The sequence below is a fragment of the Indicator indicator genome, chromosome 3 (genome assembly GCF_027791375.1).
Source record: "Indicator indicator isolate 239-I01 chromosome 3, UM_Iind_1.1, whole genome shotgun sequence".
Lineage (NCBI taxonomy): Eukaryota > Metazoa > Chordata > Aves > Piciformes > Indicatoridae > Indicator > Indicator indicator.
Window position 1 is genome coordinate 6,388,405 of NC_072012.1, and position 21,789 is coordinate 6,410,193.

General features: G+C 38.3%; 1 protein-coding gene across 1 annotated transcript; it reads right to left on the reverse strand.

The window, feature by feature from the left end:
- Nucleotides 1-839: 839 nt before the first annotated feature.
- Nucleotides 840-21,152, reverse strand: PUS7 (pseudouridine synthase 7). The gene is made up of 15 exons (XM_054399585.1): nt 20,788-21,152; nt 18,911-18,995; nt 18,686-18,787; nt 17,677-17,821; nt 13,302-13,413; nt 11,472-11,549; nt 9,374-9,502; nt 9,018-9,143; nt 8,670-8,731; nt 7,927-8,087; nt 6,977-7,103; nt 6,177-6,278; nt 3,033-3,162; nt 1,465-1,556; nt 840-1,033 (listed from the first exon to the last, which is right to left on the reverse strand). The coding sequence occupies exons 1-15, from the start codon at nt 21,150-21,152 to the stop codon at nt 897-899; spliced, it is 1,953 nt and encodes a 650-aa protein (XP_054255560.1). The 3' UTR covers nt 840-896.
- Nucleotides 21,153-21,789: the final 637 nt, after the last annotated feature.

A 21,789-nucleotide genomic window follows, 5' to 3' on the forward strand; every position in this document is an offset into this window, starting at 1 on the left:
CTGCCGGCGCCGATAGGGGTTTTGTTCCTGTGGGGGAAGCGCAGCCCCGCTGGTTCAGAAGCCTCCGCTGCTTTGGGCCCTCACGGGCAGGCAAGGCCTGCAGACCCAGGTACGGCGGATGTCTTCGATTTAAGTTATTTTAGCAACGCAGGTCATCTCAAACCAAATAAAAAGAGGCTGAAAATGCAATGTCTTCTTAGAACAGCTTTAGAATATTTTACTTTCTTTTCCACGAGAGGGCCGGCTCATCCCCTGCCAGCAATAGAAACAAGGTGTGTAAAGGAAGCAAATAATAAATACACGCTTGGTCGACTAGGTTAATTTATTTTCAGTACCTGTTCTTTGGTACAGGTATTAGTAAAGCACGAGTATTTCTCAAAGAAAAGACCAACTAATTAAAACCAGCTGTACTTCTTTACAGCACATAAAAAGCCTTAGTTTTAAATTGAATCCTCCACCGTATCAGTTCAAATAGTACCAGCAAAAACTCCTTCCACATGTAGCCTTGGCCGTATCTTAATTTTACTCTAACGTTCTTAAAGTGTAATTTCATGTATTTGAAGAGATTTAATGGTGTGCTGAACTCACGAAAATATGCTTGTTTGTTTCTGGCAAACAAAAAAAAGGCAAGCTAAACATTCTTCCTGGTCTGAAAATACAATAAGCTCATGTCTTATATTGCACCCACGTTACAACTCAATCAACTTACTCTTTAAAAAGCACCAGTCGCTAAGACCTATATTATATTAACAGCCACCACCTTGCAATGACTACTATAAGTAAATGCTGGCACTAATAAAAACTTTAAAAAATACAAATCTTGTACTACCAATCTTTAAAGATTTATACAGAAGATGTAAATAGGAAAACACTTTTTATACATTTTTGCAGTTCAGTTAGCGTAGCCAGGTAGTGTTCAGTTGTGTCTGGTTTTTTATGCTTGTGTCCATTTTCAACACTTCTCGAATGGCCATGGTAGCGTAAGTTGATGGGGGAAGGGAGAACTCCATCTTTAGTGCCCTGAATTTACCATCTATCGTAAGAGGCAAGAGGAGACATAGAGCAAGAAAAAGTTACTAAAAGCACAAGCAATGCTTATTCTGAATACCATTTAACTGGACTGACACTTTCTACCATCAATTCCCCAAACAATACATACTTATGCATACATACAATTTGTGGCTTAATTTCATCTTCATTCATTTACAGACAATCATTTACCCAAATTTACAGATGCTTGTAAGAAAATGCAGCAGTCAATACAAACTGCTGGAAGAACTGCTTGCACTCTTGAGAAATAAAGGTCCTCATTTTGATACCTAACACTGGATCTCTATAATACCATTATTTAAAATATAGTTAAATGAAAATTCTTCCTTAAAAAAGCTCTCCATATGAAGTGGTTCAAAGCAAAAGCCAGATCAAACTTCTATCTGCAAACATCAACAGAAAAAAACAACTTACCTGCAGGAAGAACCGGTAATGGTTTTCCTTCCAGCTTATCCAAATCCGTTATAAATAATGGGATTCTGGGATCATCGTATGCAACAACTTCCCTTTATAATGTATATAAAAGTTTTTAATTATTTTTATTATTCAGAATAAAATTTATATTTTATTATTTCATATGAGTGTAGATTTGTATTACTATTTATTATTCAATTTGGCAGTTAAAGCGGAAATTGAATTGATTTTGTAATACCTTGTGCAGGGTCCTGCATCTGGGGAGAAATAACAACAGGCACCAGTACAGGTTAGGGGGTACCCTGCTGGAAAGCAGCTCCACAGAGAAAGAGCTTGGAGTGCTGGTGGACAGCAAGTTTTCCATGGAACAACAATGTGCCCTTGTGGCCAATGGGATCCTGGGATGTATCAAGAAAGGTGTGTCCAGCAGGTCTAGGGAAATTCTTCTACCTCTCTACTCTGCCCTGCTGAGACCACAGCTGCAATCCTGTGTCCAGTTTTGGGCTCCCCAGTTCAAGAGAGACAGAGACCTGCTGGAGAGAATCTAATGGAGAGCCACGAGGATGATTAGGGGACTTGAGCATCTCCCCTATGAAGAGAGGCTGAGATCCCTAGGGCTGTTTAGTCTTGAGAAGAGAAGACTGAGAGGGGATCTGATCAATGTCTATAAATATGTGAGGGGTGGGTGTCAGGAGGAGGGGGCTAGGCTCTTTTCAGTGGTACACAGTGATAGGACAAGGAACAATGGGTTCAAACTAGAACATAGAAGATTTCACCTCAACATGAGGAGAAACTTCTTTACAGTGAGGGTGACAGAGCCCTGGAATTAGCTCCCCAGGGGGGTTGTGGAGTCTTCTTTTCTAGAGACTTTCAAAACCCTCCTGGATGTGTTCCCGTGCTCTGGCAGGGGGGTTGGACCTGATGATCTCTTGAGGTCCCTTCCAACCTCTGATATACTGTGATACTGTGAACATTTATGATGCAGTAACTAGTAAAGCTTAATGTGTCACCTCTAAGAATGCTTCGAGAGGGGAAGCACCTTCATTTTGAAGGAAGCTATCTGAACTTCTCTGAAAAGGCTTAAATACATATTCGACTCTTTCTGCTATTAGTTTATGCGTAACAAATTCCATACATAATAGTAAGGCTGGAAAAGTAACTGAGAAGCACATAAGCTTTAAACATCAGGACTAATTAAAATCAAGTGTAAACATTTGTATTTTTGTCTCCCTCCTAAAGCAAGACTACAAAAAAACCTCCTTTGAATATTACTGCCATAGTTTCAACATAAATAATTATCTATGAAGCATTCAGGCAAGCCCTCTCAGTAACAACTGAATAGAGGCCTTGACACTGGCATCACAGAACCAGAGGATCAAGGAAGAAAGGAGGCTATGCTTCAACTCTGACTGTATTAAAAACACGAGGGGGACACACAGAAATTCCTCCCTGCCTATGCTTCATTCTGCATGTATGTCCCATGGGTCAGTCTAATGGTTCTTGTACTCAGTTATCCCACATACATGTGCTGTCAATTCAAATGCAATTTCCTTTATTCTCCTACTTACCAGTTGACATTCTGAGGTCGAATGATAATCTTTCTGTATGCTCCAGAAAGTGAATAATCTCTGATTTTATGCCTCATGTTGTTGATATCAAGACTGTCAGCTGCTAGCATTTCCTTGTAGGCCTCACCAACTGTAAGAGAGGAAAATACTTAATAGGAGAGGGCACAGTGCAGCCAATTGAAATAGCCTGGATCATTCCATCACTTTTCATATGTGGGATGTTACACAGAAGTTTAAAATTACTTACTGCTAATCTTACTAACCTACAGCATTTGCTTCTACAACCTGATCAGTAGAGGCAACATTCAAGAAATAATCTTGCAAATCCAAACTTCAGCTGAAAATGAAATTTACCAAATATTTTATTGCCATTTCACTGACATCTCATACATGCTTTCTAATTATCTAAACTTCACAAGACTAATCTCAGCTATATGGGGAAAAAAAAGCTAAAATATCCATTGCTCTATCTTTGAAAAAGCTGCAGAGTGAAATGAGTTAAGAGAGCCCTCTGAAGAAATTAGCCACTAAGGACCTTTAAGTACACTGCCAGCAGAAGTAACTCAATTACAGTGGTGTGTCCTTAATTAAGTGCATACACTTGCACACCTGGGGAAGACAAGGAAGACAATGGAAATACAAGAATATACTGCAGCTACAATGGTGCTTTTGATTTACAATATCGTTACCAGCATTCATTCATGTAGTTGGGAATCCTAATCAGGAATGTTGGGCTTACTGTGGGCAAATCCCAGTATTTATAGAACATAAGAAATAGCAGCTTTTCTTTCCAATCTTTTAACTTGGGGTGGTTGTGTACCACACCCCACAAACGAGCGTTTCAGAGATGAGTGATAAATGGGATCCTAGCTCTGGCACTTAGCTCTGACAAGCAGAATCTCAAGAGACTTGACTGGTGTTTTAAGGACAACCAAATACAAGAGCAAGTTCAACCAAACACTGAGGAACACAAGCACATGCATTGGGATACTGGTTTCGTGAAGTAGAGAACTCTTGACTAAACTCATGTAAGGACACAGAGTAGGTGAAAGCTAGGCCCAGCTACAAAGGTGGAATATACAAACATTGACCAGGCATGTAGACATTGTGCTAGTACGGCCAAAGCTCAGCTAGAGCTGATATCACCAATAGACATCAACAGCAACAAGAGTTAAACTACAACATCAAGAACAAAAGAATACGAAAAGGAAAATGTCAGGACTGCTATTAAAGAGGGCTGGTCTAGTGACAGACATAAGGCTGATAATCTTAATGCTTCCTTTGTCTCAGTCTCGACCAGCAAGGTCTCCCAGGCCTCTGTTCCTGGAAGAAAGATTCAAGAAAGAGAGGGACTACCAGCTGTGGAAGAAGATACAGGCTGAGAGGGCTGGCTCACATCATGATCAAGCTTTACCATTTCTCAAAGGTCATGGAGATCTGGGGAAGTCCCACACAACTGCAGAAAACCAAGTGTTGCACCCATCCTCAAAAAGGGCAAAAAAGGATGATCTAGGGAATTACAGACCAATCAGACTCAATTTGGTCCATGGGAAAAATAATGGTGCTAATTGACTCGGAACTTGTTTCTGGGCACACAATGTGCAAAATAGTAACCACGGTTTTACTAAAGGGGGGCTGGGGGAAGAGAAGAAAAGCCAAAAGCCCCACTAACCTTACTGCCCTCTATGATGAAACTATTGAACCTGTGGATGAGGAAAAAGCAGTGACTGTTGCCTACCCTGCCTTTAGCAAGGCTGCCACATGTTGCCAGAGCATCCTTGTATACAAGATTACAACATTGCAGTGGGTAGACTGCTAGAAAGATAAAAAAATCATTGTCTCAAAGGATAATCACTATTGGTTTGAGCTCTGCCTAGAAGCTTCTTGCAAGCAGAGTTCCTCAAGGAACTGGGATGTGTCCTTTTAAATACTTTTATCACCACATGTGGAGGTGGAGCTGGAATTCACCCCAACAAGTCTGTGAACAAAGTGAGGCTTGGCGGGGGGGGGGGGCAGTCAATATACCCAAGGACAGGACTGTCATTCAGAGCCACATAGGCAAACTAGAGGAAGGGGCCAAGGGGAACCTCATGAAATTCAACAGGGACAAAGTCCTGTACCTGAGAGTGATTAATCCTTGCAATGGCACAGCCAAGGGAGCAACTTCAGTGACAAGTCACCTGGGACTCCCAGTGGAAAGGAGACTTAGAGCACCCTGGCTGGCAGCAACAGGAGCTTGACCAGTCTACACCAAGAAAAACAATTATTGGTTTTCACTGGGCACTTTTGCACTTGCAATAGTGTGTCCAATGCAAAGCAGGTGCTGATAAACTTGACTGAGGCCAGGGGTTATAGTCAACACCCTATGAAGAGAGTCTAAGGGGATTGGGCTTTTTTAGTTTAAAGAAGACTTAGAGGAGAATTTAAAGAGATTCAGAAGTTTCAAACCTCACAGGACAAAGCCCTGACCTGAATACAGCACTGACTTTGCTTTGACCAAAAGGTTGGACTAAATGACCTCCTGAAGTTCCTTCCAAACAAAAATAACTCTACAACTCTATCCATAATAATATTGTGTTGCAGATAATTATAGATCACTCATTAAAAACAACTTAGATCCAATACAAGATCTGTAACATCTATATATGGGAAAGATATGGTTTGTTTGGGATTTAGTGGGTTTTGGTGTTTGTTTGTTTGTTTTAACATTCGTACTAGTTAATATTAAATTAAAGAGATTTGGTTCTTTTTCCTAACTTGAAATGTTTGCATGGGTTACCAATTCTAGAAGTTGTTAAGTCTAACAACTTAAAAATCAAATTCTACACTCTCCCACTAACATTTCACCATTTTTCCCCTCCTGCTGAGATAAATAATTCTGCCTTAGTAAAAAAAAAAATTAAAAAAAAAATCTTTAATTGGAAAAGCTACAGCTAAAAAGAAATATGAAGCAGATTTATGTTTAATGAAACAAGTTAACTATTGTTATCACAACGGGATATGCTGACAGTAACAGATCAAAACTCCGAAACAGCCTATTGTTTAATTAATCACCAAGGCTGCATATTATCCAATCTTTGTTTTGAGAATAATCTTAAAGCAGAGTTACATTTTCAAAGTAGGTAAGTTAACAACCAGATTTACTTTTATGCTTGGGATAAATGACATCGAATCCAGGCAATGGCATCACAACATCGTGGATAGTGTAGTTATCAACATCTCCTTCTTCGATATGAACAGCTGTGGCTACAATCAGGATAGAAAAATGAAGTTAGCAGTATGGATGCCTGTGACAGTTAACATTATCTGAATGCAAAATGAACCACTCGCTTGAAATAAGCTTACTTTGAGAGGCATAACTACTCTGTTTTACCTCCACTAAACAGACATTTCCAGGAAAAGAAGTAACAGTCTTCAAGGCTGTCAGAATTACTGTCAGAATCACAGCCTGGCTTTCAGTGACTTTTAAAGCTGAATGAAGTAAGGACTGCTAGATGAACAGTCCTCAGGCACACATGAAGGAGAAATACTGTGGATGTCCACACCCCAGGGAAATGCCAGAACACCAAGCAAATAAAGTTTAAACTGAGAAGAGCTTCTGCTTTACAAGACACTAATCAAAAGACACTTCTGTGGTTAGAACATTCAGAACATGCTGCCAAGTTCTCCATAGCTCAACCAGATTTGAGTTCATATTTGGAATAATCAGTCCTTCCTTGTCTGTCTTACGTATCCCGCACAAGCTCACGGAAGTGTACTACCTCACTTACGATTCCTTGAAAAATTTGACTAACACTGGCCACTGGATTCAGAAATCACTGGACCAAAATGACTGAGAGGGAAAAGAAAGCATGCATGCAGTATCACATAAACAGGTAAAAGTGCCTTGTTTTCCTAGGAATTTGAACTACACAGCATCACTGGCTTTGTTTGTCTCATTTTACCTCCTTTAAGTATGAGATCTCCTGGTACAGCTCTAAGCCCATACTCTTCTATTCTTTTGCTCACCATATTATTCCACACATAACTCTGGTAGCTATGAATATACATTAAACGATTATTTCGTGGTATCTAGAGGTGAAGAAAAAAAAAAGTGAAACATCAGAAAGATCTATTTTTAGGGTGTTTTTCTTTCAATCATAACTAAAAGGACATGTATTTGAAATGGTATCTTCTCCAGAAACACAATTTCTTGGTATACAGATTTGGGTTTGTGAAGAAATAATGCTTTTATACCTTTGAAATCCACACAAACCCCCCTGTGCTTAATTTCTTTTTTTTAAAGCAGTATTTAGAATTTTTTTTTTAACTCAAACACCAAATTTATACTCTTAAGTAAATTCTTAAGTTTACTCTTAAGTAAACAGATGGAAAGCACAGTGTTATTCTAATTACCTTATTCAAAAAAGAAGAATTTATTCCTTGGCTTCTACAGTGGCCCAGTAATTTGCTAGTGATGAGGTATTTTCCCCCAGAGTTGCTCTTGATTACACTGCTTGAAAATGTCAGTGAATCCATCCCAGCAGCTCTATGCCAGGCTGACTCATTAGCACACCACTGGTGTGATTTATACATTTAAAGAAACAGAAATTCTCTGATAAGTAAATTTTTTTCACAGTTCTCAGAGCTTTACTAGACAAGGTTCCCAAGTATAACTGGATTGCTTCCAATGTACCAGAGATTGTTGTATAAATTGGAAAGCTCATTACACACACATTACAGAGGTCATGGGTTACCACATGGCAGTACTTCAAGCAACTTTAAAGGCAGAATCAATGTTAGGATTTTACACTAACCTTCTACTCATCAAGCATCTGGAAGTCTATTTCAAATCCATCATAACATCAAAAGAGCATTTATTCAAGTAAATACCTCACAGTACTTTTACACTCACTATGCCAAATGCAGAGATTATGTTCTTCATTCCATACTTTAAGAGTCCACGTAGAAGCTGTCCTTCCACGCACCTTTTTACAGGTAGTTTCTTGAGGGCTGCTGCTGGATCTTTAGTCTTTGCCCATTCTTCTCTGCATTTTACTAAGTACCCCTTTTCAGCTAGAACAAGGACGTAAAACAAAAATGTTTTTATTACAGAATGAAAAAACATCCATCTCACCTTTTGTTGAAAGTTGAACAACTAAAGTGTCAATCACAGTAATGAGACTGACAGAATCACAGAATGGCTGATGTTGGAAGGTTTCAGGCAGAGTCTGAGCAAACCCTGTGTGTAGTATTCAGTATAATATGCCCCTTTTCACTCCAACTGCAAGGAACTGCACAGCAATGAAAGAGAAGCAGAAAGACAGAGTCTGTTCTCCACTGTCAAACTGGCTAAAGTTTAGCACAGATAAATCTCACAAACATCCTTTCAAATTAAAAGAACCAGAGAGGCTCCCTACAGAGATTGTGGAGTCTCCTTCTCTGGAGACTTTCAAGACTCATCTGGATGCATTCCTGTGTGACCTGCACTAGATTATATGATTATGTGGTTCTGCTCTGTCAGGACGTTGGGACTCAATGTCAGGAGGTCCCTTCCAACCCCTAACATCTTGTGAACCTAAAAGTGGTTTTGCTGAACATACAGTTCCTGGAGAAGGAGAGGCAGAAACATTAAGTGTATAGGTTTTCAGCCCTTACCTCCTGGTCTTGGTTTTAATATCAAATCCATTACTTCATTCCAATTGTTCTGTAGAATAGCTCTAAGATTCAAGTAGAAAAGTGTATTAAGAAGTGACTAAACATATTTGAAGCAGATATAGCTAATTTATCAGAAAAAGAAGTCTTAGTCTTTAGATTTATGCAATATATTAAAAGTAGTGGTATTATGGAAAGTGTTCCTGACCTTTTTCAGCAGGTAAGTTCTTTCTTGACCCTACAATTAATACTGGCACATGCCATATGCTAGAAAAACATCCTGAAAATCCATTAGAGGTTACACAGGCATAAAAACAGAATTATAAAAAAAAGGATGAACACCACACATACCTGCCAATTTGATATGTAGGAACAGCTGTGGTTCCAAATCTCTGCATTCCATAGTAATTAATGAATCCAATTTCCCTGAGAGAGTGCATTGCTTGCTCTATCTGGTCATCAGTTCCTGTTATGTTTCTAGCATTAGGAAAAAAAAAAAAAAGGGGGGGGAAAAAAGTTATAGACAGATTTTTGTGATCCCCATAATAGTAAAGCTCAACATGAACATTTTATAGTGTGTATCAAATTCAACAAAGGTTTGCCAACATGACTTTTCATCTTTTTTCTAACACAAGATGGTATCTCTTAGCTATTTAAAGAAATAACAATTTGCAACCGAACTGTCTAAATATGTACTGATGTGTTACCTGAGAACAACAGTGAAGTGGTTCCCTTGCAGCTCTCCTAATTTCAGTGGGTGGTTCTTGTAACTGAAATTTCCTAATTTGAAGTTCAGCAAGCATTTATTCAAATGAGCAAGTCTTTGTGCAGTGATTCTAAAAAAACAAAAAAAAAAAGTGACCAACCTACACTTAGAAAAGCAGAGAATTAAATAAATATCTAACAGCTGGCATTTCAAAACAAAATGCAGTGGGTCCAGTTTCCTCAGTTTTCTGTTTTTATCTTTTCAAAGTATTTTAATGAATTATCTAAAAGAAGAGAAGAGAGCGTTATCAAGGCTATCAAGGCATAGTGTGACAAAGATGTTAGTACTGTCTTTTCACACCTGTGTTACAGTGTGCAGGCAAAAAAATGATGTTGCAATATTGATGTATGCTGCACCACACCAGCTGAATTACGCTGTGAGTACACTATGAACACAGTCCAGTTAGCACAGCCACAAACACAGAGTTAAGTAATTAGCCACTGTGTAAGCTTAGTGCAGATGAAGGAATATCACAGGATGTTAGGGGTTGGAAGGGACCTCTGGACATCATCAAGTCCAACCCCCCTGTCAGAGGAAGACCATATAACCATATAATGCAGTGCAAGTCACACAAGAACACGTCCAGATGGGTCTTGAAAATGTCCAGAGGAGACTCCACAACCTCGCTGGGGAGCCTATTCCAGTGCTCTGTCACCCTCACAGTGAAAAAGTTCCTCCTCATGTTGAGGTGGAACCTCCTGTGCTGGAGTTTATATCCACTGTCCCTTGTCCAATTGCAGGGTGCAACAGAGAAGAGCCTTCCAATCAGACATTGATACCTGTCATTTTTGTTGCTAGCGCTTTTGGAAGCACACCCTGTTCTTTGTATCACTGAGCTTCTCTTTGACACTCCTGCTAAAATTTACAGCAGAATAGACAAGTTTATCACCTAGCACGGCCAGCGTACTCAGTACAGAGGGGCTGATAAATAGTAACATCTCCTCTCCTGTGCCATCCTTCCCCAAGCTGCACAAGAAGAGTCAGGTGTTGTGGCACTGAGCAGACCACCACAAATCAGAATGGTGGCTCTCCTCCCTGCCCACCCCATCCACGTTCACAACACAATGAAGCTCTTGGACACAACCTTAAACGTGACCATGTTAGAAGTAAACAGAACAGCACCTGAGATGGCTCTGCCACGAGGGTGTTTAACTGTCATCGCTTTGTGAACTAGCCTTGCATCAACAAGAGTCTGGGGCATCTCATGATTCAAAAATTCATAATTCCTTTTTTTTGTGCAAACATAAGCACACACAAACCCACTGGGAGAAAAAAACATGAATGACTAAGCAGTGAATGCCCTCCTATTTATACAGATTTGATCAAATTTCTGGCTCTCAAACCTTGGAACTCCTCACTTGCGCAGTGTGGTTTTCAAAGAGTTGTAAATAGTAGTCAAAGCAGAATACTCCATCTAGCTAAACAGATTATTATTGTAATACATGACTGCAAGGCATCATTCTCATGTACAGTTGTAACAATAATTTCAAGTGTCTAAAAAACATACAATTATCTTGAAATAAGACAAATTTTAATTTCTCTTAGTGGGGAACTTTCGGAGGTAGGTTATGGCTGGAAAAAATCATCATTTTTTGCCCCTTTTGGTTACTGTCAGATGAGTTAAAGTAGCAGTTACCTTCCTCTGGAGCTGTTTAGATAGTTAATGAGTAAATAGCATTCCAGCTGGAGGAAGGGGGAAACAATAGTCAGGAAGGAAGGGAGGGAGATGTCATTTTCACTGTCATTCTGTTTTTCTGTTGCTATATGGGAGCCATTCAGCATAAGAGTAAGTAGACAATTTGGCCTGCTGCTTCAGCCATATACACATACCCAGGCCTATGACTCAGAGCACTGAAAACACTAGCACCCACCACAGAATATACAAGGATTATAGCATCTTCATTAGTGCATGTCTTTTACAAGATCAGGACCTGAATGTGCCATTTGTGTCACACGCATACTGGGTTTTCAAGGTATTTAGTAGAGATATTCAAGCTACCATGGCAGGAGTGCAAACATTCAAGTAGACTTTCACTTACCTAAGAACAGCAATCTCTTGAACTGTTATTGCCCTTTTGTCTTTAGTTCCCATGTAAGAAAATATGTTTGGCTTTACTCTGAAAAGCAACAGTAATAGATACTATGTATATTAAAACAGCCACAGATCAAACAACTTTTTCATCTTAATTAGCTAGATTATTAATATTCTATATTAAATATAGAAAATACACAGATATTCCCCAGAATAAGGCTACAGTTTGACCTGTGTGTGACTTTTTTAAATTTCATCTGTAAGCATCTAAAGCATTGGGAAACTTCCCTGTTTTAATTATACATAGACAGATTCACTTTTCCCACAACTGTGCTTTGAAGCACTTCTTTATAAACGTCCACTCAATACACAAATGCATAGCTACCAGTAATTTTATCCCCCCAAAACATTAATGTCCATTTTTTTCCCTTCAAATTTCAAATAACATGTCTGTCTCAATACAAAGCATCCACACTAAGTGAGGATATGAGAAGTTAATTTAAAATTTGATCCATTTCATTCCCTGAGAGGAAACTTTCCTTTCTACTTCTGTCATGGGCTGAGTTGAATCTGCTGCTGCTATTCACACCATGCTGCTGGCATGCCAGCTTCAAAATGAAAGTGCTGGGTGGAGCAAAGTATGATGGGGCTTGAAGTTCAGAGTGTAGTACGAGAAACTTCCTGTTCTGGCAGCTGCTTCTGGGTTCTGGGTGTTGGCTCTTTTCTGCATGGATGGTGGCAAGACAGGGGGGAGTTGGGTAGCTGCTGATTTTCTGCTTATGTTATTGGGTTTTTTCCCCTGTATTTCACTGTGCTTTTTCTGCAAGCAGGCTGAGCTAAGGTAATTGTGCATTTTGTTATATTATCTCATTAACATTAAACTCAACTCTTATCTCACTCTCTTTATCTCAATCCAGAGTTTTTGTGTGTTACTTTTCCCTCACTTCTGTGTTGGGGGGAAACAGGCAGGTTACCCTGCTACAGCACATCCACCTGTTACAACTTCCACAGCCTGTAAGCCTGTGAATATTTCCAGTTATTCCAGCTACAAGCACCAGAGGGTAGCAGGATTGCCGTTACATACATTTTTCCACCAACTATGCTTCTACCATTCTGTTCTCACATACAGATACTAGTAGCACACTGATTAGAGTCTAGATTACAGATATTGCACAGGAAGGGGAAAGGAGAGTAGAAGTCTCTGCAAGTCAATGACTGAGTTGTGCCAATTATAAAAAAGCCTTTCCTCTGCAATTCACTGGGTTCACATCACGCCTTTGACAAATCTTGTTGTTGCTGCACTTGGTGGGGTGAAAGGAACTAGACTGTGCACTGCCACAGAAAAATTAATACATGGAACAACAATTTATCAACTGTAACTGCTTAGGAAATTACCAGCATATTCTCTGACAGTCTCATTACACACATGTATATATGCACAGACTGGGGGTTGGTGGGGGGGAAAAGGCTTTGAATTCAGTTTATGGACACTGAGGCTCTGAGCTGCTAAGCTTTTCTCAGATCAGCCAACTTCAACTGTGGAACTTTTTCCACGGAAGTAGCAGAGTACAGTCTTTTAAATTTATTTGGATTATATCCAGATAGATAGATATGTAGGTACGTGTAGATATGTAGGTATATAAAAAATTATTATATATCCTGTCTCCTTCCAAAACAAAACAAGTTTCAATTTGATATTCTAAAACAACACTGGCTACAAATTAGGCAATGGTAAGCACTTGTTTTGTTCTTATGTAATTCTGAAGCATAACGTAACAGTAACACGAAACAAAGGCAGAAGGCTGCATGCACACCAGGATGGCAGAAACAACCTTACCTTAAAAATTTGGACAGGACATTAATGGCATCCATAGTGTCCTTGTTCTCTTTGTACAGTATGAAGTGGCAGTAGCTTCCCCTAGATTTTGGCCAAGAGTGTTTTCTTGGATCTTTAAAAACAAAAGATTAACATTTTTAAAGTGTCAATTTTTATCACATGACTAATATCTTTGCCACTGAAGCTACATTTAAAACAAATATGCAAGAGTCAATTTCTGCTAAATTCCATCTGCCATAAGGGGAAAAAAAGAGAAGAAAATGACAACTGACACCACACTGAAAAAGACCTTCTCCCCTTCCACTGGGTTGTAAACTTCTCTTTAACCCTATCACCTAGAAAATCTTGAATGAAATTATGACAATTTCTTTATCATGAAATTATCTAAAAACGTACCCTAATCATTTAACTGCTGTATTGCCTGGTTAAATTCCTCACAAACATTGTTAAACCGACTTTCAGCAACAAAAGCCATTCTACGTTTCATCTAGCACCTTCTAGAATTAATAGATGAGGACCATTAGAGTCCTGTTTGTGGGAAGACAACAATTATTATTTATAGTACTAACACTTTGGGTATTTCTGTAGGATTTTTTTCTGTCATGTAAAAGCATGGATTGTATCTCCACAAAAAGTCTAAAAAAAAAGTATACTCACAAAAAATACTTTAAGGTGATTTTTTTTTTTTAAGTCCTATGGGAGAGAGAAACCCAGCACAATAAAGACATTAACAAACAATTCAAGCTAGATATTGTGCTGTGTTTAAAGAAGGCCAGAGGGCAAGGTAACTTCAGCTGCTGCAGACTGATCAACTAATGTACAATGCTGTACAATTGCTGGTCGTTTCTTGGAGAGGAAAGGAAACTTTTTGTGGCACACAAAATCCTCCACAGACAAAAACTTACCCTTTATGATCTAATGTTGATAGCATTACTGGGAAGGAGGATTGATTCCACGCAGGTTTAGCAATCAATTTTGAGGTGCTCTGTTTATAAATTCTTTGTTTTTTAAGACCAAAACTAAGGATTTGTTTTAAATAGGAAATCCCTTATCTCTTGGTAGCCATGAAGCAGATATTTCTGGATTTGTACAGAAAGGGCTTTAAGTGACTTTCGTAACAGCAAAAGCTAACTGAAAAAGCCAGCCCTAGTCCACTATATCAATACCATTGCAGGAAGTTTGCTCTTGGGAAATTTTGCTCTTTTTGTTCATATTAGTTTAATAAAGCCCAGATACCCTACACAGACGGTGAGTATCTTTACTTTTCAGGAAGCTTTCTGGTAAAAGATAATTTTTCTTGCCTTTTTTGAGAAGCTGCCATCCATACACTCCTGCAAAACCAGTATAAAATACTGTATGCATAGATTTTAAACCCTTACAAATTCTGACACTTGCCTTGTGCCATCAGTTTCTAAGCAAAGCCTCCTCCTGATGGAGGTCACTAGGACCTAAACTGAGGTCAAAGGCTGTCAAGAGACCTCATGTTCCTGCCCATCTCCCTTCTGAGCCACTACTGTGCTTAAAGACAGCCAATGAAACCACACTCAGCCTAAAAAGCAAGGTCCTTCATGAAGAGCTCAATAATCAGAAGGGAAGAAGACAGAGCATGATTCACAAAGAAAATCTTCTCCAGATGGAATGTCTTTAATCCAGCTTGCCCATGGTCATTTGAACACCCTTTGAAAAGCAAACCCTAATCTAGGCTAGACTAAAGGTACTCTATAGATGCTATATATCAAGGGACTCCTCACACTTTGCACATCACATCTATCTGCCTTTCCAACTGCACTGCTGGCCACGCCAAGTACTGGGAGGCTGCAGCTCTAATCCCAGTATTTAACCAGTCCTCAAGCAATATTTCTATTGGTTAGCCTGATCAGAGGGACAGTTTGCAGTTCTTGTGGCTACATTTCAAAGCCATGTTAATCTTTCTTTACACTAAAAGCACTTTTTCCAAATATTTTGCAGCAGCTTGAGGGCTGGAAGTTCTTTCTAAATATCAGGATGCATGATAAATACTTTTAAAGTTGTATAAATATGATAGTGGTGCGTGGAATACAAGGCTGAAGGGAAAAGGCTTGGCTTAATTAAACCAATGGGGAAAATTACCATAGATTTCACACAGTATTGTCAAAACTGATAATTCACATCACTTGTTGCTGGCAGGCCTTCTCTGCACTGAATGTCTACTGCCTACACTGCACAAAGACAAAAGAGGTAGCACAAGCCAAGTTCTTGGCTCTTTCAAGGAATTTTAAGCATTGTGTATGTGTAGGGTGTTTTTAAAGAGCTGTTACTAGTTTGGCCATTCTTTTCACTATTTAGGTTGGTTGGCATTTCATTTTGTTAGCATGAAATGTCAGTATCTCTTACCTGTTGCAGTTCTGACCTCTGTCCCAATGCATAGCATAAAGAGCACAAAAGAGCAGCGTTTAATTTTTAGACTGTTGAAGGGTTTTCAGAGGTGAACATGCAGGTTTATGGTTATGGGATTGTTTATGCTTGAGGGAGCATCCAACAGTTAGGTGGTGGATGACAAGAATTTAGACAGTTATGCAATGGAATCGTGGAGAGGCAAACAGTGAAGGTATGGAAAGCTTCAGCTGCAGATGCAACAAACTTCATTTGTAGACAATGACAAAACACCCATTTACTGACAAATTAATGAGGTGGGACTTTAACTATGTTAGGTGTAAACTCACTACAGACATACAGCAGCTTCTAATTTTAAATTTTAGGAAAGTATGTTTGGTAACCCTTTAGATTATCAACAAAATTAATCAGGTATTTCAGTTAATAGTTGTATGTTCTACACTCCTGAAATTTTGCTTGTCTGGCGAATCCACTTAGGACCAAGACACATAAATATCTATACAAACATAAAAGATAAATTTAATCCTGACTAAAAAGAACTTGCACTCTTAAATCCTACATTCATTGTCATTTACACACACTCACCGAAACTGCACACATCTCCACCAACACACACAGGCATTTGTAGCATCACAAGTTAGGAAGCCAAACTTAAATAAATGATGCTTCTCTGCATCACAAGATGATGCTCCAGATAATGTTTTAATCCTAGAGACACATCACTAAATTCTTTTCAGTGTGTTTCAAATACTTAAATTCTTCTATACAGTATCTCTTAAAACAGACTGGTCAGCTTAGTAACAACCACTTGACTGTAATAATGGTTAAAGAACAGAAGCAGCAAAAGGAAAAGGTGGAAGTAAAACCATCACGAATCAACAGAGAAAAAACTAGCTAAGGAGAATTTTGTGCTGGTAAGTATAGGTACTCCATGCATAAAGCATGCAAACATACACATTTTCTAAATGTGGTTAAAGAAAATACATAAACACAGTATCATTGTATCAATAAAAACACAACATTCCCATATTTGCTTAGAATGAGTCTTAAAAACACATTAACTGAACTGAATGTGGATTTGGTGTTATTTCCAATTTTAAACTGTATCAATATCCTTTCCCCATCTCCTTCACCTTTAAAGTGCTAGGTTTACATACTAACATCTGTAGTAGGTTAAAAATACAAAGGGATATCATCAGTTTAAACCAACCCAAACCTTAATACCTTTTGTTAAATGTGCAACATTCTGTATGTAAACAACCCTCTCGATTTACAGTAGCAATGATTTTGTAATAACATTAAAAGATGTCACTCATTAATTTAGCCCCAGTAACCAAAACAGTACTTAGAAAGATTAAGGTAGGTAACATTTCATTTCGAACATCCTTAATTACTCTGATTATTCAAAAGTAGTAACTGGGATTTATAATGAATAAAGACAATTTTCTGCAAACATAATTAGTACTGGAAGCAGAAGTAGCCTTACAGATCATGGCAAATACATTATGGTTATATAAAACTTTAACTCTGAGAAAACAAATGGGTGCTTGTCTCTACTCAAGTCATGGAGAATTTTGTCATGGATTTACAAGACAGTCAGGATTACACTAACTGTCAGTGTAGTGTGAGCTACAACCTCTTACTTCCACAATGCACACTTACACATACAGCAAGGTTCATGAAATCTAAGTTCAAACAATAATGAAAATAAAGCCTCTGTTTTTCCTATCCCCCACTGAAATAGCAAAAGATTCTCTCACTTCTAACATGGCTGTATTTGATGAATGATTTGGAAGGATTGGGGAAAAAAAAAAAAAAGTAGAAATTTACATTTGAGACACTCCTTGTGTCACTTCAGATGCGCTTCATCAGTTGCAAAGAGGAAAAAGCAAAGCCAGAGTACATTAGAAGCTACACTCCACTTGAAGTACTTACTAACAATTCTTATTTGGGGGCAGTTTTTGCATTTAATTTACCCAGCTTGCATGATACTGAAACTCACTTGCCAGTGCTTTTTTCCCAGCAGCATGATAAGCAATAATGTATCTCTTTCCATCTCGATCTTCTGTTTTAGTCTCCAGTCCAGGAAACAAGGACTTCACAGCCTGATGGATAACTGTTCTTTTTTCTTTGGTGTCTTCCATTACCTGTGTTGAGACACATGCACATAGAAACAAAACTGATACAAAAGAGGAGGGATTTTCTCAAGTGTTAAATTTTGCAATGCTTAAAGCAAACCTACCAAATCACATTAAGTACTGCACAGGTATATTTTCAAAAGCCTGGCCTATTTATTACAAATAGTTTGAAAAATAAGTAACTTTGCTACAAATCACAGTCTCAACACTCATAAAACTACCAGGATTTATTCCCCCCTTTTGTGCTTAATAAACTCTGGCATACTGAAGTTTTTCTATATGCATTAAAGGAAAAGGGAAAAAAAAGGCCAGGTAAAATTTTTAAGTTATTTAATGTGTGAATGCTTACTTGAAATTACTAGATTTAATCCTACTCAGCTGTGTCCCTAATTTAGCCTAACACTTATTCTTGCAGTATATGTACTATTTGGATGTTTAAAAATACCAATTTTTAGTTTGATTTGGCATATTTATCTTCTTTTCTATTAAAACACTAAACACTGACCTTGAAAAAGTCTTTCATCAGGGTGGATGTTTTATTTAATCCTTCTTACATAATTATTCTAAAAAAAAAAAACTGCAACTACACAGAAAATCAAAATACTGCAAGAAAATTTCAACACCATAGAAATCAGGACACATCTTTGAGTTCATGTGTACAGTCCCACAGAAATCAAAATGACAACTTGTGTGTGAGCTTGAGTATATCTTTAAAGCTTTACAGAACTAAACTTTAAATTGGAAACATTTTGTTATTATCTGTTGCATGATGTTCAAACTGCTCTTACACCTTACATGCACTAGAATGCACACACCTTCTCCTCACTCTTTCATCCTATTTCCCCCCTCCCCCAGGTGATTTATTAATTTTACCTCTATGGCAACACTAGTTTCCTTATTCTTAAGAAGCTGGAGCTCCTCTAAACGCTGTTTGTCTTCCTCTGACAAAACTGTAAAGGTTTCTTCTGGTGGGTCCTAATACATATTTGGGGGGGAAGAAAAACAAACACCTAATAACCATCACAGAGCAACTTCCAGCCTTTTAATGTTTTTGCTAAAGGAACATGACCATTACTGAATCTTTACCTCAACATTTACCTCATCATCCACAGGAACAGAAAAGTCATCTAAATGGCTCACACGTCCATCTTTGCCTATTTCATGGACAACAAAGTCAGAGTATCTGATAGGAAGAAACATGCATTAAATTTGAAATTTAATAAATACATACAGACAAAGAAAGGTCCCACCTTACATAAAGGCCTTTCACAAGAAGCTGTTTGTTAGCAGAATTCACTCAGGAATTTTGACTCCATATAATACAATTCACATAAAAGAAGCTTCAACTGTAGAGAAGGCTGTACTTATTCCCACCCCTCAGAAGGATACCACAATAATACAGAAAAACAGTTTGGTTTATCCTAACACATCAGATTTCTTTGCAGATAACCAAACACCTGCTGTAGTTACTCTGAGTCCTTTTCTCACTAGCTTGCAGAGATCAGTAATGCACATCCTCAGTTCCAGGCAATTAAGACTCTAATACATTGCTGAAACATGGCCACAAGAACTCTGTCACTTCAAATAACCAGTGGAATAAAGTGTATGCTAGTCACTCCTCAAGAAAGCAGGACAATTTCACCTCAGCAATTACAGAGAACATCTTTTAAATTAACAGTCTGTCTATAACAGCACAAAGAATTTCTGACATTTTCAATCAAGTCACTATGTCAAATAATACAAACATCCTGACTTTAACAGAGCATAGTCTATGTTGCAATTGCTAAATGATTTTTAAGTAGAATTTCTTTGTAAAAGAAAACAAATCTCAGTCTATGAATTTGAAAGATAAAACTTCACCATAGGAATGTTTGTACTGTATCTCCCCCCAAGCCCTGTTTGCCATACATCATAGCATTAAGTGTTCCTTTCTGAGGAGTGCTACGTGTCCTCTTTCTTATCACCTGTAGCTCTCCAGATTTGCTAGTGACTGCTACCATAAAATTTCCAGGACTTAGTTAACAACAGGTGTTATAAACTAGGATCAAAGAAAAATTTTGAGCCCACAAATAGCTACCTTTGGCCATCTCAGTTCAAAATTGGCATATTTCATGGGAGCTTCAGCACAGGCAGTGTCCCCTGGTGAAGGATTATATTAGCTGCTCAATGCTGCATACAAAGATTAAATACATAGTATGCACATACCAATTTATTATGCAAAATTATCTATATGGTAAGTCAGTACTTAAGAACAAGCACTTCTTAATGTATAAACAAGACATCCTTAACTGTTTTGCCAAGTCAGGGCAACAATGATTCTCACTTCAGTGAGTTTTTGTGCATGCATTCTGTTTTATTCAAATATGTTATGGAATTTTAAAAAAAAAAATAGAAGCTTCATTTCAAAAGTTACTAACCCCAAACTTCTTAGTAAGTATATAATGTAGAATTCCACACTGAGTCATAAAACTCCCTTTTATGTTTTGTAAATGACATCACAACTGATCAGACTGTAATTTAAAGTCTAATGGACCATCTGACAATACAAGTGTTTAAAGACACTAGCACCAAAAAAAAAAAAAATCAGAGAAAAGCAAAGAAGCATTCTCCAGTGCACATTGTATCAGCACTGAAAACTAGTACAAAAAGTGGGTATACTACAAAAAGTTTTATGCTGTATGTATGCTGCCAGACAGCTAGACAAACAGCAAAGGTCAGTGTAATCCTGTATTTCTATCACACAGCTACTTTCCTCAGAACTCCATTTGACAGGAAAGAACTGCAAAAAAAAAAAAAGGAAAAAAAACCCACACAATGTAGGAAAGTCCCACATTAAGCCTTTCTTTCAGTCTCTGCACTAGAAAGTGATGAACCTCCCAGGCAGTTGCAAATAACCCATTTGCATCCCGTGAGCCTGAAAATAGAGCGCAGTCGCTTCACACAAGGAATTAACATACATAACAAGACAGAGTTACCTCTCTTTCAAGATTCCAGAAAACCCTTTATGAGCACTAACAAATTTAGTTATGCCAACATCACTTTCTGTCAGTCCATGCTTCATCATGTCTGCAAAGCTCTCTGGATCTCCATCTTCATCACTGTCTTCTAGTTCCTCATCTTCCTGATCCTCACTTAACTCATTGGGGATTATTTCATTTTTCGTGTCCTCAAGCAGAGATTTGTCAGGTTGCTCTGTTACAGTCTTGATGCTCTGCCCAGAGTCATTCCCTGTCTTAGACTTCTGTGAGGTCTTCTGTCTTTTAATTTCATCTGCATTAGCCACATCATCCTCAGAGTGAGGACGTTTCAAGGATACACTATTCATTTCTACAGTTTCCATGTTTAAGGCACAGTGTAGGATAGAAAGCCCTGAGAAGCAAGAAGAATGGCTTATTTTCTCTCTGCTTAAGAGCAGTATCAATCAACAGTCTCTTCACTCCAAGGACTCTGCGCCCTGCAACAGTTCAGGAAAACCACATCACTTTCATCATTGTTAAGTTAAATATCAAGTAAAGATTTTGTACAGCTAGAAACAATACGTATGTTGAAGGAGAGAAGTGAGACATTATGAGGACTTACTACCCACCCAAGGCAGCATGCACGTTAGGCTATGGAAGAGTAGGATTCAATATTACATCAACCATTTACCACCATCATCACTCTTGCCAACTCTTACTAAGACCCATCCAGCCCTGTTCACACAGGCCTGCTGTCAGTAACAATTTAGTGCTGTCAATAACAATTTTGTTCCCCAAGCCTTCTATTAAATATTACTACTTCTCAATTATTCCTTGTTCTACCAAGATTCCATCTTGCAAGGATCAAGAGAGAACAGCTTGATTCCCCCAAACCTGGAACCTTGTCTCTTCTAACATACACAATCCCACATGGAAGTAAAGGTGGCAGCAATTCAAACCAAAAGGTAAGAGGGATAAGATCACAAAATCATTGAATGTGTGGGACAAATAAAATGACAA

What these genes read in the sequence shown, in the direction of transcription:
- PUS7 (XM_054399585.1), bottom strand. Translation starts at nt 21,152, where the DNA reads ATGGAAACTGTAGAAATGAATAGTGTATCCTTGAAACGTCCTCACTCT. An exon ending in GTCCTGTCCAAATTTTTAAG is followed by an intron (nt 11,550 to 13,301) that starts GTAAGGTTGTTT and finishes GTTGCTTTTCAG; the next exon opens with AGTAAAGCCAAACATATTTT. An exon ending in CGACCTCAGAATGTCAACTG is followed by an intron (nt 1,557 to 3,032) that starts GTAAGTAGGAGA and finishes TACATTATAAAG; the next exon opens with GGAAGTTGTTGCATACGATG.